The sequence below is a fragment of the Myxine glutinosa genome, chromosome 3, assembly GCF_964187855.1.
Source record: "Myxine glutinosa chromosome 3, kmMyxGlut1.1, whole genome shotgun sequence".
In the NCBI taxonomy this organism is placed as follows: domain Eukaryota; kingdom Metazoa; phylum Chordata; class Myxini; order Myxiniformes; family Myxinidae; genus Myxine; species Myxine glutinosa.
In genome coordinates this window covers 196,496,041-196,510,066 of record NC_136263.1, presented here as the reverse complement: position 1 = coordinate 196,510,066, position 14,026 = coordinate 196,496,041, and the positions used below count along the sequence as shown (strand labels likewise).

At 54.7% G+C, this 14,026-nt stretch overlaps 1 protein-coding gene and 1 long non-coding RNA gene across 3 annotated transcripts in view; one reads left to right on the top strand and one right to left on the bottom strand.

Annotated features, from left to right (window-relative positions):
- The window catches only part of LOC137422895 (thiosulfate:glutathione sulfurtransferase), a 43,907-nt gene that overhangs the window by 29,599 nt on the left and 282 nt on the right, over nucleotides 1-14,026 (bottom strand). Inside the window, exon 1 of one of the 2 annotated variants that reach the window (XM_068109537.2) lies at nucleotides 11,800-12,778. The exons of the other annotated variant lie outside the window; for it this stretch is intronic. Within the exon in view, the coding sequence (XP_067965638.2) occupies nucleotides 11,800-11,956 (157 nt within the window). The 5' untranslated portion in view covers nucleotides 11,957-12,778. Of the gene's footprint in view, nucleotides 1-11,799; nucleotides 12,779-14,026 lie in introns of those variants that run through there. 2 annotated transcript variants of the gene reach the window in all.
- Nucleotides 12,771-14,026, top strand: part of LOC144891397 (uncharacterized) — a 31,166-nt gene continuing 29,910 nt past the window's right edge. Inside the window, exons 1-2 of the long non-coding RNA XR_013622929.1 lie at nucleotides 12,771-12,853; nucleotides 13,445-13,512. This is a non-coding gene — a long non-coding RNA (uncharacterized LOC144891397). The remainder of the gene's footprint in view (nucleotides 12,854-13,444; nucleotides 13,513-14,026) is intronic.

Below are 14,026 nucleotides of genomic sequence, written 5' to 3'. Positions count from 1 at the left end.
GTATATTTGCGGGGTTAGACAATAAATTTGAGGGGTTAGACAACGGGATAAAAAAGGTGAAGAATGGGTTAATGGGGTTGGAAAATACAATGGACGACAAATTGCGGGAAGTAGGGGAGCAATCCGCCTGGGAAATCAAACGGATGGGGAACCAGATAGAGGAGGTGAAAATCGGGTTGGAAGGTAAACTGGATGCTCAGAGGGATGAATTGGGACAGATGAGGGCGGCATCTACTAAAGAGATGGAGGAGATGAAGGAGGAGATATGAAGGAGGAGATATGAAGGAGGAGATATGAAGGAGGAGATATGAAGGAGGAGATATGGAGGAGGAGATATGGAGGAGGAGATATGGAGGAGATACGACGAGGTGTAAGCGAGGAGGTCTCGGGGGTACGCGAGGAGGTCTCGGGGGTACGCGAGGAGGTCTCGGGGGTACGCGAGGAGGTAAAGCGAGGTGAGAAGCGTATGGAGAAAGAGGTGAGGAATAATACGGCAAAGTTACAAGGGGGCATAGAGGACCTGACGCAGGAGGTGGAACAGCTGACGGTGGGACAGACGGAGTTATTGGATCAAGTACAAAGGAACACTGCGATACTATGAGGGTTAAAGGCGACACAAAAAGAACTAAAAGACGACTTGATAGCGACGAAGAGGGAATGTCAGATGGTACGTGAGGGACTGACGAGGTTGGACGAGGTGACAGAAGTAATGGAGACGAAGGACCGGGAGGTGAGGACGCACATCGAAAGTCAAGGTGGCGTTAGAGGACGAAATTGGAGTGAGTGTGCTGTCGAGAGTGAGTTGGTCGTAGCGCGTGTGTGAGGGGGCACATGGAAGCGCGGGATGGGGAGTGTTACAGAGGATGTAACGATAGAATGCACACCTGCGGTGAGTGTTATGGAGGGTGTAACGGGAGAGTGTGCGTAAGAGGATGCGCGAGAAAGGTGTGTAACAGAGGAGTGCATGAGGAAAGAGTGCGCTGTCAAGAGTGGTGGTGAAAGTGGTAAGAGTGACACGGAGCATGAGTTGGTTGTGGCAGGTGAGAGAGGATGTACACCTGGAATGGAGGGATGCACACCTGGAATGGAAGAGCGTGTGTGGGAATGCACACTGGAATTGGTAGTGAGGCACGTGGTTGGGTGTGCAAGTGAGAGCACACCTGTGGTTGTCACAGAGGAGGTGACCGAGGAGGGGGCGCGAAGGTGTGTTGGTGAGGTGTGCGAACGATGAGTGTGTGCAAAGGTGTGCGGTGGTCAGGTGTGTGACCAAGTCTGTAAGCGGATTGAGTGTACCTGGGTGTGTCAGGGAAGGTGCAATGACAGAGCATGGAGACGGCTGGATGTATGAGCAAGGAACGGGCTGCGGGGTGTGAGCATGCAAGTGGAGCATCGACGGTAACCGGGTTAGCGGTTAGAGCGACGTATAGCCGAATCGGGCCCTCGGTGCGTGCCGGGCAGCTTTGCGTGCCGCGGGGATCTGCGGCGGTTTCGAAAGAACCGCCGTGCGGGATCCACGCCGGGCCGCGCTTTGAACGGCCGCGTCCGTGCTCCACTAGGCGGAGCGGGCAGCCCGATAGGGTCGTCATGGCGACCCCTTTTTGTTGAGGCGTTCCGGCAGGTCGAGATCGGGCCATTGGACGGCTCCGTGCCGAGGTGGTGCGTGGGATCTCGGCCCGGGTAAACCTCCTTCCCTGCACCGAGTGCCGGACGGATCCAGCCGCCGGCACCAAGCAACCCGCATTCATTGCTCGGCTTTACGAAGCCGGGTTTTAGAGATGAATTGGCGCACCGAGAGGCACTAGTGAGTAGACGTGTGATGAGGATAGTGTTTTGGACCCGAAATTAGAAAAACAAAATTTGATTGGTAAAGGATTGGCAGATTGATTGGTAATGGTAGTGTGATTGGCAGATTGGCAAATTTTTAATTAGCTGGAATTTGGTGTGCAAAATTGGTAGTGGAAGATACCCGATGTGGTGGGATGGCAACTCTGCCATCTCACAAACGGGGGCAAAGGAGCAATAGATTTATGGGGTTTGGCAGTGAAAACTAGCCCGGGAGGGTTAGGATATTGTGTGTAGAGACCTAGAAGATGACCTTAGGTAACAGTAAGATTAGGTAGTGACAATGATACCTGTAGTGGGGACGCAGGTAGATTAGTTTGGATGATAATGACGTGGTATGTGCTTAGTTTAAAGGGAAGACAGGGAGCACTAAGTTAGCAGGGCAACAGGTAGTTCAGATGATGCCGTGTGTATGGTTAAAAGGTGTGATTGCACAGGTGTGCAACTGGACAGGTGTATGGAGCAGTGTTTGAGTGAGTGATAGTGATGTGAGTTGTGTTGACCGAATGGTCCTGGGAGGAAGGAGGGTGCAGGTGGCACCAGGTAAGATTGCACAGGTGTGCAACTACAGGTGAATGGAGAATTGGTTGTATGGAATAAATGGTATGGAATATATGGAGTATTGGAATGGATGGTCGTGGAGTGAGTATGGTGGAAACTGTGGAGTGGAGTGGATGGTGCGAAGGTGTGGATGGGGGAAAGGAGGATGGACCCCCATCACGAATACCCGGGGAGGGTAGTGTAAGTGTTAGGTAGAGGGTACAGGTAAATTGTGGTTGGATATTGGCATCTGTGGTGCGTGTGGAAGAATGGTACTTGGATGGGTGCATTAGTGTTGTGGAAATGGCTGGGCGTGTAGCCTGTTAGTGTGTGTAGTTGGTTGACACTCCGCCACTGTTAGGATGTCGGCCAGGTGAGGCCGCAGGTGGGCACTGGGAGCCGGTAGAGTTGTTGTGGATGGGGCCCGAGGATCCGGAGGATGGACCCGGGTAGCCCAGTGCCAGAGAGGGCACCGAGTGGGGAGAGCGCCAGAGGGCCTTCCCCAGTTAGATAGGTTAGGGTGAGGAGCAGGTAAGCTCGGAGGCAACTACAGTGGTGGAGGTGTGCAGGTGGGTAGACCTGCTGGGAGAGCTGCACGACCCAGCCCGGAAATTGTGCGAAGGCACAGGGAGTTGAATCGGGGGAGTGAGACCCCAAATTGATGAAGCACCACAGTTTGGTCAATGGGAATTGGTTTTTAGAACCCATAGTGTAAGTTGGCCAATGGATTGGCAGGGAAAGACCCCGGGTAGTGTAAAGTGTATTAAAGTCATTTAGCAAGTAGTTAGGATGAAGATCTCCTCGCACCATCTGCATCCACTCACCTGGGATGACGTACCTCCACACCATGCCATGTTTTTATTATTTTAATGTGCAAATGTTTTGGATTGTGAGACGCATCATGACGTGGGTGTGACATTGTGCTGTAGTTCCATCTCTCCCTCCTTATGAGGATTGATGATGAATTGATGATGGCAAATTTGGTTAGTGGGATTGTGAAGACGAATTTGGTATCGGGGAAATATGGGGAAGACGTGACAGTAGTGACGAATTTGTAAATGTGTAGATTGTTGTAAATATGGGGTAAGGGCAAGGGTAGAGTAGGTGACGGGGGGGTGACGTACGGTAGTGACGAGCTTTTCTCACTTCGCTCTCCGTACGCACTTCGCCTTGCCTTGTTTGATGTGTACCCTTGTGACCTTACCCCTCGCTCACCTGTCTTTTCCCCCCTTTTGTCTCCCACCGAGGACTGTGCGCCACTGGGAGCGTGCGTGAGTCTGCCATTGGGCGCCCGAACCTCTCGCAACCACAGCTGTCTGCATCAATGCACCACCTTATGGACCACATGTCTGTGGCTGAGCACCACTTATGGACCCCATGGGTTGGGGGCATGGCCCCTCTGCTGGAACCGGCCATGAAGGCCCGAGATCTTGCTGGCGGACCTTGGTCACAGGGCACCGATGCCCCACAGGTGAACCACACATAGTCGGCCCTGTGGGCCATAAATAAATAAAATGGACATGTTTTGTGCAAGTTTTATTGCAAATAGGCCGCCAGCAAAGAAGATGACAACAGGAAAATAACATGGCCAGCAGAGGGAGCCGAAGAGGAAGACCAGCACCAGGGTTTGTTGTTTTTATTTTTTAATGAACAGTGATGACTGTGCACCGATGGTGCTTGGGTGCGGTTTTTGGGTGCTTTCATGGTGCATCGATGCAGGGCAGACTCTCTCCCCCCCCCCCCCCCCCCAAAAGAACGATCACAGGTCCTGGGTTGCGTTTTGTAAATAAAGTAGTCATTGTAAATAATGCGCCCCCACCGTAAATGTATAGTTTGAAGACAATTCCGCAATTCGGTTAGCTGTGGGCGTGAATCTGTTAGGCAGGGTGCAATGGAGCAGCGGGACATATTTATTTATGTTTTAAAACTGTCGCACTCAGGGTCAGGTTAAATGTAGAGGGAACTACACCTACATGCCACACTAAAAGCTAAAGTTCATAGGCCCGGGACATGCCTAAGGGGAGGACGGTGCAGTGTTGTGGATATGAGAATGTTGTTTTTTTTATTGTTGTGTAATGAATTGTTGTAAAATGTCACCCTCCTTCCTGCATTTGTTGTTGTATAAAGGTCAAAGGGCGTTCCCGTAGTTAATTCCATAAAGCATACACGCAGGACACCATATCTCCCTGTTCAGTAGTTATATCCATGTGTATTAGTGTAAGGCTGTGTCTTCCATTAATTTAAATACTCCATTGCACCAAGTGAAAAAAGAGTAGATCCCCTTTCCCTTCACATTCCCCTTCCAACAATTGCCAACTGTTCCCTCCGCGACTCCATTCGCCACGAGGTCGGCTCGGAGAAGAAGGGGGAGGAGCTGCCGACTCCTGGGCGTGCCCACCCATCGTCATCAAGGGCGGAGCCAGAGGGCCGTGCCGACCAATCAGGGCCGAGGCGAGCTCACCGATGGGCGTGTCCTGGACACCAGCGGCTTGATCGCCTGAGGCGCTATAAAGAGCGCGCACGAAAGCCTTGAAGTGGTTGGACTAAGAGAGAGAAAAGAGTCCTGCGAGCCAAGAGAGGGAGAGAGAACCCGTCACGCCAGACCCCCCACCAGCAGCGTTGGCTCCACCAGGCAGCTCCGACCCGTTACCCCGCGCACACCACAGGATCGGTGGCATCGGCGGCCGTCGAGGTCCAGCCCGACGTCCCGTGCGGGATCAAGCTCCAGCCAGCTCCGTGCCTTCCTCCCCCTCCAGCCACCCACCTCCTGTCATTCCTGCCTGCAATTTCCCCATTCGTGTACGTGAGTTTGTTCTGTGTGTCTTGTCCCTGGGTTAATTAAGCATGTTTAGTTAAGCTAGAATTTTCACTGTGTCTCCTTGATTCCTTCTGTCTTTATTTTATTATCTTTCCTTCTTCCTTGGTTTATTTTGGTCCTGTAAATAGAAATAAATTATATTCGTATTCCCTACTTCTGTCTTCCTCTTCTTCACATCCGTGTCGCCTTTGTCTTTTCCCTCATTGAATATCTGTGGCGCGATTCGGCCAACGTTCAGGAATCGGGTTAGTCAGGGTAACTGTTCGGGCGCGGCGGCCATCCGCTCGGCAAACATCCTCGTCGCGGTCCCGTAACAATATCTTGAAAAATAAACCAACTACTAACTTCTAATCTGGTGTGTAGGTGTGTCTCCAACCCAATCGCAAATATTATCGACTATGTTTCCTGAGTCTTCCCCTTTGTCAACTCATCACTTCACCGACGGGGGACCTAGGCGTAACGCTTGTTGATTATGAAATTAGAGTCAGTTGTCTGCACAGCAAAGAGGTTTGGTCAGGGATATGGGGAACGTAAAATAAATAATCATTAACAATTATGGCCATCAACCCTAATAATCATTAAAAAGGATGTGGTGAGGAAGTGTATGAATAGGCAGGTGATGGGACATCTCTAAGGCTCTGACTGACATCCGACATCATGCATAGATGACACTATGCAGACATCAATATTGCTTGTTCACTTTGTGTCACTGTCGCTTGACCCCTGCTCCGAACTTGCTCGTTATGTCATTATGATGGACATTACAAATGCAGTTCCACCGTTTTGTTATGGTCTCATAATCCACCTATTAAAGTTTACATGGAAATGTTACATTGTTGTTATATTTTCCAATTCAGAGAGAGTTTTAACAATGCACAGTTTCTTTTTGTGGCTAGTATAGATGACCACACGGGCAGAGTCTTCTTCACCACAATACTGTCGCCCTCTCGTGCTTTTGGACCTGAACCAAAAATCAAACTGGCTGTACTTGTCATCTAACCGACTCATCCAGATTTTGCCATAATCCATCCATAATTTTTTTAATATCATGCTATTTATCGTTCTTTGACCCAATCTCTCAATGATGAAGAATTACTTTTAAAAATCTGTGATGCAGATGTGAATCTTCACCATAATCGAATCAATTCATCCTCGTCAGACATTACCAGTGCACCAAATGTTGTCAGATTCAGTCCACAAACAGACACGAAAAGGAAAGGTCCTCCCACATTCGGTGCTGGAAATAATCACATGACCCCTCTAGCTCCTCCTCCTCAATCTTTAGTCTCTCGGTCTGGTAGGAAAGCTCCGTCATTTCCGGAACCATTTTAATGTCCCTTCTTCTGCACCGTCTCAACTGAATCTATGTTTGTCTAAAATCGGACGCGCCAGAAGATATTTCCACATTCCAGGATTCCTTATCAAACTTTTGGATGAGGTACATCAATTTGTCGCTTGGCGAGCACTCCACGAGGCCATTGGTGATGGAACACACCCCAAGTGTATATAAACTGACCACTAGCTCTGCCCACCACTTAAAACCACAGGATACAACAGTGACGACCACCACCCGATTAAACCACATTGCAATATACAACACGTCCTCAGGGAGACTTCTCCTAAAATATAAAATAAAAACACGTAATAAATACCGTACTGTGGTGCGGTGCACACACGATTCGTTTGCCAAGAAGGTAGGCCACAACGCGTTGTACAAACTGAAATGCTTTATTAACAGCTCGCACGTAAGCACTGGGCCGGCTCGACTATCGAGCCCGCATATATGTCCCGAGGCCACGCCTTGCCCCCGGGCGTGGCCGGTCGGTCGAAAGGCGGGGCATGTATCTCAGTTCCACCCTGCGCCTCGTGACGCCTTTGCTCCGGGCGTGGCCCGAGTTGCACTTCCACGCCCGGACGCTCGCACCACCCACTGGTGCGCGGAATTATTGCCCACTGACGATGTGTCCGCCACACGCACCCCCCCCCAGAATTCCCGCACACCTGAAGGGTGAGCTTGCGGGGAAGCCGGATGACCCGGCCGAAACGCCCTCTGGCAATGCGTGCAGGGCTGGGGGGTAGCGGGACGGCGGGGCTGGTGGGCGCCGGGGGTCTGCCCGCCGGGGGGCGGCCTCGACGTGGAGGCAGAGCTGCTTGCGGGGGGTGGTCCAGGTCGAGGTGGGCCGGCTTGAGGCGGTCCACGGAGATACGATCCGGAGTACCGCCGATGTCCACGGTGAAATGCTTGTCCCTGGTCTCCAGCATGCGGAAGGGCCCGTCTTACGGGGGCCTCAGCGGTGCCCGGTGGGTATCGTGCCGGACAAAAATGTACTCCGCCGTGCGAAGCTCCGGGGCGACGTGGGAGGACGGGCAACCGTGGTGTGCCGTCGGCACCGGGGCGAACCTCCTGGTGGTCTCCTGAAGGGCGGAGCGCTGTTGCGCCGCAGACCAAGGGGCCGTGGATAAATTCGCCCGGTACCCGCAGGGGTTGGCCGAAGACCAGCTCCGCCGAGGACGCGCGCAGGTCGTCCTTGGGCGCCGTCCTGAGGCCCAGCAGGACCCAGGGGAGCCTGTCGGCCCAGCTGCCGTCGCAGAGGCTGGCCCGGAGCGCGGCCTTCATTGAGTGATGGAAGCGCTCGCACAGGCCGTTGGCCAGGGGGTGGTAAGCCGTGGTGCGGTGCAGCTTGACGCCGAGCCCTTGCGCCACTGCTCCCCAGAGCTCCGAGGTGAACTGGGGGCCGCGGTCGGACGAGATGTCCGAGGGGGCGCCGAACCGGGCAACCCACGTGGCGATGAAGGCTTGCGCGACGTCAGCCGCAGCCGTCGCCACCAATGGCATGGCCTCCGGCCACCGGGTGGTGCAGTCCACCATGGTGAGGAGGTGGGTGAAACCCCGCGAGAGGGGCAGAGGTCCCACCAAGTCGACGTGGACATGGTTGAACCGACGTTCGGGCACCGTAAATGGGGCCAACGGGGCTTGGCTGTGGCGGTGGACTTTCGCGTGCTGGCACGCGAGGCACGTCCTGGCCCAGTCACGGACATTCTTCCTGAGGCCATGCCAGACGAACTTCGCCGCGACGAGCTTCTGGGAGGCCTTCGTGCCCGGGTGGGACAGGCCGTGGATGGCGTCAAAAACCGGGCGCTGCCAGCCAGCGGGCACGATGGGGCGAGGCCGGCCGAGGGAGACATTGCACAAGAGGGCAGTTCCCGCGACGTCGAACGGCACCTCAGTGACGCGGAGGCCCGTGACGGCGGTCCGCAAGGCCTGGACGTCGGGGTCGGCGGTCTGGTCCACCGCCATCCGGGCATAGTCGATCCCGAAGTGGACCGCGTGTGCGACGGACCGGGAAAGGCAATCCGCCGCCGGGTTGTCCTTACCCGCGACGCGACGGATGTCCGTCGTGTACTCGGACACGGCAGAGAGGTGACTTTGCTGATGGGCCGACCATGGCTCGGCGACCTTGGCCATCGCGAAAACAAGGGGCTTGTGATCGACTAAGGCCGTGAACGGGCGGCCCTCGAGAAGATAGCGGAAGTGTCGGACCGCCTGTTGGAGCCCGAGAAGTTCGCGGTCGAAGGTGCTGTACCGGCGTTCGTGCGGGCGAAGCTGCCGGCTAAAAAACGCCAGCGGCTGCCAAGCACCACTCACCCACTGCTCGTACACCGCGCCCACCGCGTAGTCCGACGCGTCGATGGTGAGGGCGATTGGTGCATCAGGCGCCGGGTGCGCCAGCATAGTGGCGTTGGCCAAGGCCAGCTTTGCGCCCGCAAACGCCGCGGCCATCGGCTCCGTCCAGGCGATGTCACCTTTGCCCGGCTTTCCCCGGAGGGCCTTGTGCAGGGGGCGCAGGAGCTGGGCGACGCGGGGCACGAAGCGGTGATAAAAATTCACCATGCCCAGGAATTCCTGGAGCCCCTTGATCGTGCGGGGGCGCGGGAAACTCCTGACCGCCTCCACCTTGGCCGGTAAAGGGATGGCCCCGTGCCTGGTGATACGGTGCCCCAAGCAGTCGATGACGCCGAAACGGCACTTCGCGGGGTTGATTATCAGGCCATGCTGGCCCAGGCGTTCGAAGAGCGTGTGGAGGTGGAGCAGGTGCTCCTCCCGGGACGCGCTTGCGACTAGGATGTCGTCCAGGTAGACGTAGATGAAGGGCAAGTCACGAAAGACGCTGTCCATGAGCCGCTGGAACGCCTGGGCCGCATTTTTCAACCCAAAAGGCATCCGCAAGAACTCAAAGAGGCCGAAAGGTGTGATGACGGCCGTCTTTGGTACATCGTCCGGTTGTACGGGGACCTGGTGGTAGCCCCGGATGAGGTCCACCTTGGAGAATATGGTCGTGTTCGCCAACCGGGCGGAAAAGTCCTGAATATGCGGGACCGGGTAGCGGTCGGGGGTGGTGGCGTTGTTGAGCCAGCAGTAGTCACCGCACGGCCGCCATCCGCCGCCGGGCTTGGGCACAATGTGCAGAGGAGAGGCCCATGCGCTGTTGGAGCGCCGTACGATGCCCAGCCGCTCCAGCGTGGCGAACTCCGCTTTCACTACGGCGACCTTCGTGGGGTCGAGGCGGCGCGCCCGGGCGTAGACCGGTGGTCCAACGGTGGGGATATGGTGCTCCACCCCCGTGTTTGATGGCCACCGCTGAAAAGGTGGGCCGCGTGAGTGCCGGGAAACTGAAGAGGAGGCGGGTAAACTCGTCCGCTGCCGGAAGCGTAGACTAACTTCGCCGGGATGGAACCGCTCAGCAAGCCGCTTGGTAAGCCGCTCGGTGAGCTGCTCAACGAGCCGCTCAGCGAACAAGCGAGCGAACAAGCGAGCGAGCTGAAGGTTTCGGCCTGGACGAGGCGTCGACGCTTAACGTCAACCAACAGCCCATTCGCACAAAGGAAGTCCACACCGAGCAGGGCCATTGGCACGCTGGCGGTGATGAACGACCATTTGAAGCGCTGCCCTCCGAAACGCAGCGAGAGGCAACGCTTCCCGAATGTGCGGATGGGTGTTCCGTTGGCATCGAGCAAGGCGGGGCCCCGGCCCGCGGCTTGCTTGTCGGACGCGGAGGCAGGGAGGACGCTTACCTGCGCTCCCGTGTCGCACAGAAAACGACGACCAGACGAGGTGTCTGTGATGAACAGGAGGCTGCCGGAATGGCCGACGCTCATGGCCGCAAGTGAGCGCCGGCCCTGTCGTTTCCCGACCCGTCGAAAGAACACGGCGGGCGGCACGCTGTAGCCTTGCGGCCGAACCTGGCATGATGGTAGCACCAGGTTTGCGGTGGCGGCTGCCACGTCGGCCGTGCCGGCGGCGGTGGTGGTGGCGGCGGCGGTAGTGGGCGGGGCGTAGCAGCGGCCACGATGGAATCAGGGGGCGCTGTAGCCTCCGCACTGGGATCCACTACGGCAGCACCGTACATCGACCGCGTGTCGCAGGCTGCGAAAAATTTGTCCGCCTCTCCGGCCAGGGCGCGGGGTTCCATTAAGTTCGAACCGGCCAGCGCGAGCCGCACCTGCGTAGGTAGCTGGCGGAGGAAAAGCGCGCGGAAAAGGAAATCCGGGCACTGGTCTCCAAGAAGGGACAACATAAAATCCATCCGAACGGACGGTCGTGTGTCACCGAGGGCGGGAAGGTCCAGGAAGCGGTCGGCGCATTCGGCCTCCGTGAGCCCGAACGTGGTGAGGAGAAGACGTTTGAGCACCTCATACTTGTGGGCGCCCGGCGGGTGCCGAAGGATGGACACGACGCAGGCGGCAGTACCGGGCCCGAGGGCGGCGACCACGTGGTAGTGTATGGTGTCGTCCGCTGTGATGCCCCGGAGCTGGAATTGAGCTTCGGCCTGCACAAACCAAACGTCGGCTTGCGCTTCCCAGAACTCCGGGAGTTTGACGGCGACAGCGTTGGTAGCCATGGCGCGTTCAGGGGTCAGCTACGGCTGAACCAGTCGGGGTCACCAGTGTGGTGCGGTGCACACACGATTCGTTTGCCAAGAAGGTAGGCCACAACGCATTGTACAAACTGAAATGCTTTATTAACAGCTCGCACTTAAGCACTGGGCGGGCTCGACTATCGAGCCCGCATATATGTCCCGAGGCCACGCCTTGCCCCCGAGCGTGGCCGTTCGGCCGAAAGGCGGGGCATGTATCTCAGTTCCACCCTGCGCCTCGTCACGCCTTTGCTCTGGGCATGGCCCGAGATGCGCTTCCATGCCCGGACGCTCGCGCCACCCACTGGTGCACGGAATTATAGCCCACTGACAATGTGTCCGCCACAGTACCACTCAATGAATTTAGTGAAACTAACCGACGATTGCCGTTTGTAAACTCCACGTTCACACTGTACATCCACACGTACTTTACACCCGCGCGTAGCACTGTACACCCGCACGTACGCACTGCACACCAAACATACACACTGTACACCAAACACGCATTACACACACATACGCACTGTACACACACATACGGACTGTACACACACATACGCACCGTGCATCACCACTGTACATCCACACGTACGCACTGTGCATCCCCACGTACACGTACGCATGACATCCCATGCACACTCCACAAGACCACAACCCCATAGACCATAACGGTTGATAACGAACCTGTACTGCACACCTGCTGTGCTAGGAAGTCGTGTAGGCGTTCAGACAGCTTCGGCAGAAAAGGAAATGGTAAACGCTTCACCGAACAAAGCTGGGATGTACCTGAGCTCGTTCGGGCAGAGCAGCAGAGGAGTACCAAAGGTAGAGATCGGAACATGACCACGTCGGTCGAGTGTGTGTATGGCGTGAACGGGAGTGAGGAGTGTGTGGACCGAGTGAACAGGAGTGAGGAGAGCGAGGACCGAGTGAACAGGAGTGAGGAGAGCGAGGACCGAGTGAACAGGAGTGAGGAGAGCGAGGACCGAGTGAACAGGAGTGAGGAGAGCGAGGACCGAGTGAACAGGAGTGAGGAGAGCGAGGACCGAGTGAGGAGAGCGAGGACCGAGTGAGGAGAGTGAGGAGTGTGTGGACCGAGTGAACAGGAGTGAGGAGAGCGAGGACCGAGTGAACAGGAGTGAGGAGAGCGAGGACCGAGTGAACAGGAGTGAGGAGAGCGAGGACCGAGTGAACAGGAGTGAGGAGAGCGAGGACCGAGTGAGGAGAGCGAGGACCGAGTGAGGAGAGCGAGGACCGAGTGAGGAGAGCGAGGACCGAGTGAACAGGAGTGAGGAGAGCGAGGACCGAGTGAACAGGAGTGAGGAGAGCGAGGACCGAGTGAGGAGAGCGAGGACCGAGTGAGGAGAGCGAGGACCGAGTGAACAGGAGTGAGGAGAGCGAGGACCGAGTGAACAGGAGTGAGGAGAGCGAGGACCGAGTGAACAGGAGTGAGGAGAGCGAGGACCGAGTGAACAGGAGTGAGGAGAGCGAGGACCGAGTGAACAGGAGTGAGGAGAGCGAGGACCGAGTGAGGAGAGCGAGGACCGAGTGAGGAGAGCGAGGACCGAGTGAGGAGAGTGAGGACCGAGTGAACAAGGTCTGGGTCTGGTTAGAAACTAACGGTATTACGTGTTTTGAACCGGAAGCGCTTGCTCGCGTGTCGGGTATGAGGGGGAGTTCCGGGGCGCAAGGCATTCTGGGTGTGCACGGGTGGCGGCACGTGGGCATGACGATGCAGGTGCTGCAATAAGTCGTTGTCCTCGTTACTCCCGCTAGGGAGTAATGCATTCGATCGTGTGTGTGTGTGTGTGTGTGTGTGTGTGTGTGTGTGTGTGTGTGTGCGTGCGTGTGTGTGTGTGTGTGTGTGTGTGTGTGTGTGTGTGTGTGTGAACAAGATATCTGGAAAAGTTCTGAACGGATTTGGATGAAAGTTGGTGGGATGATTGCCCTTGGGATAAGGAAGAATTGATTAGTTTTTGGTGAAGCTCAGGATATTATTCCGGATCCAGGAATTCTTTGAAGGATTGTTTACCATTGGAAGATAGGGCTCTTTTTTTTAACATTATCTTCTATATATTCTATATTTAACATTGTGATAATGAAATAGTTTTCATATTTGTTGTAAATGTAGTTTAAACTCGTGGTTATGCGTTAGAGCGGTGTATTTTTTTTTTAGCAGCGTCATCTTCAATGTTCATTTTTTTTTTTTTTAATAAAGATATTCTGTCATTTTAAAACCAAAGTGTGTATTCGGTTTCCGTTTCATAAAATGTATCATTTGATACGTGCTTTAAATGCTTTAAAAAATTTTTTTTTGTTTTTACCTCAGAAGATATCAACATTTACCTCAGCGAATGTCAATCGCGGTGTCAGTATTTGATGAACTTATAAAGACAGGTGAGTTATAACTTATAAGTGTGGCGAGCATGTGCACGGGATTCTTCCCAGAAGAATGAGTGGTCGCATTAGCTTGTACGACGTAAAATGAGCGAGTTTTGTTTTGACGTTTGGGCCAGTTTTACATGTTATATCCCTAAGGAATGAAACGAACGTTTTTCTGGCTTACAATTTTATTTGAAGTCACACATGCCTCAAAATACACTCACTTATATGGAATTGAACGCTGAATCCGAAAATGTAAGTGAAATTGCCTTGTTTTTTTTTTACATTATCTTCTATATATTCTAAATATATATCTGTGCAGTGTCTGTCTTGTGTTGTCTTGTCTTGTCACTGAACTACTCCCTCAAACTTTTGTGAAATCGTACTATTCCAACTTGACCCACGGCGGGAGTATGCGCTCTACTGAGTGGCGTTCTAGTTGAACATTGCGATCTATTCAACATCGGAGCTTCACAAATCCCCACGTACTGACGTACGCACCGTGCATCCCCCCACGCACATGACATCC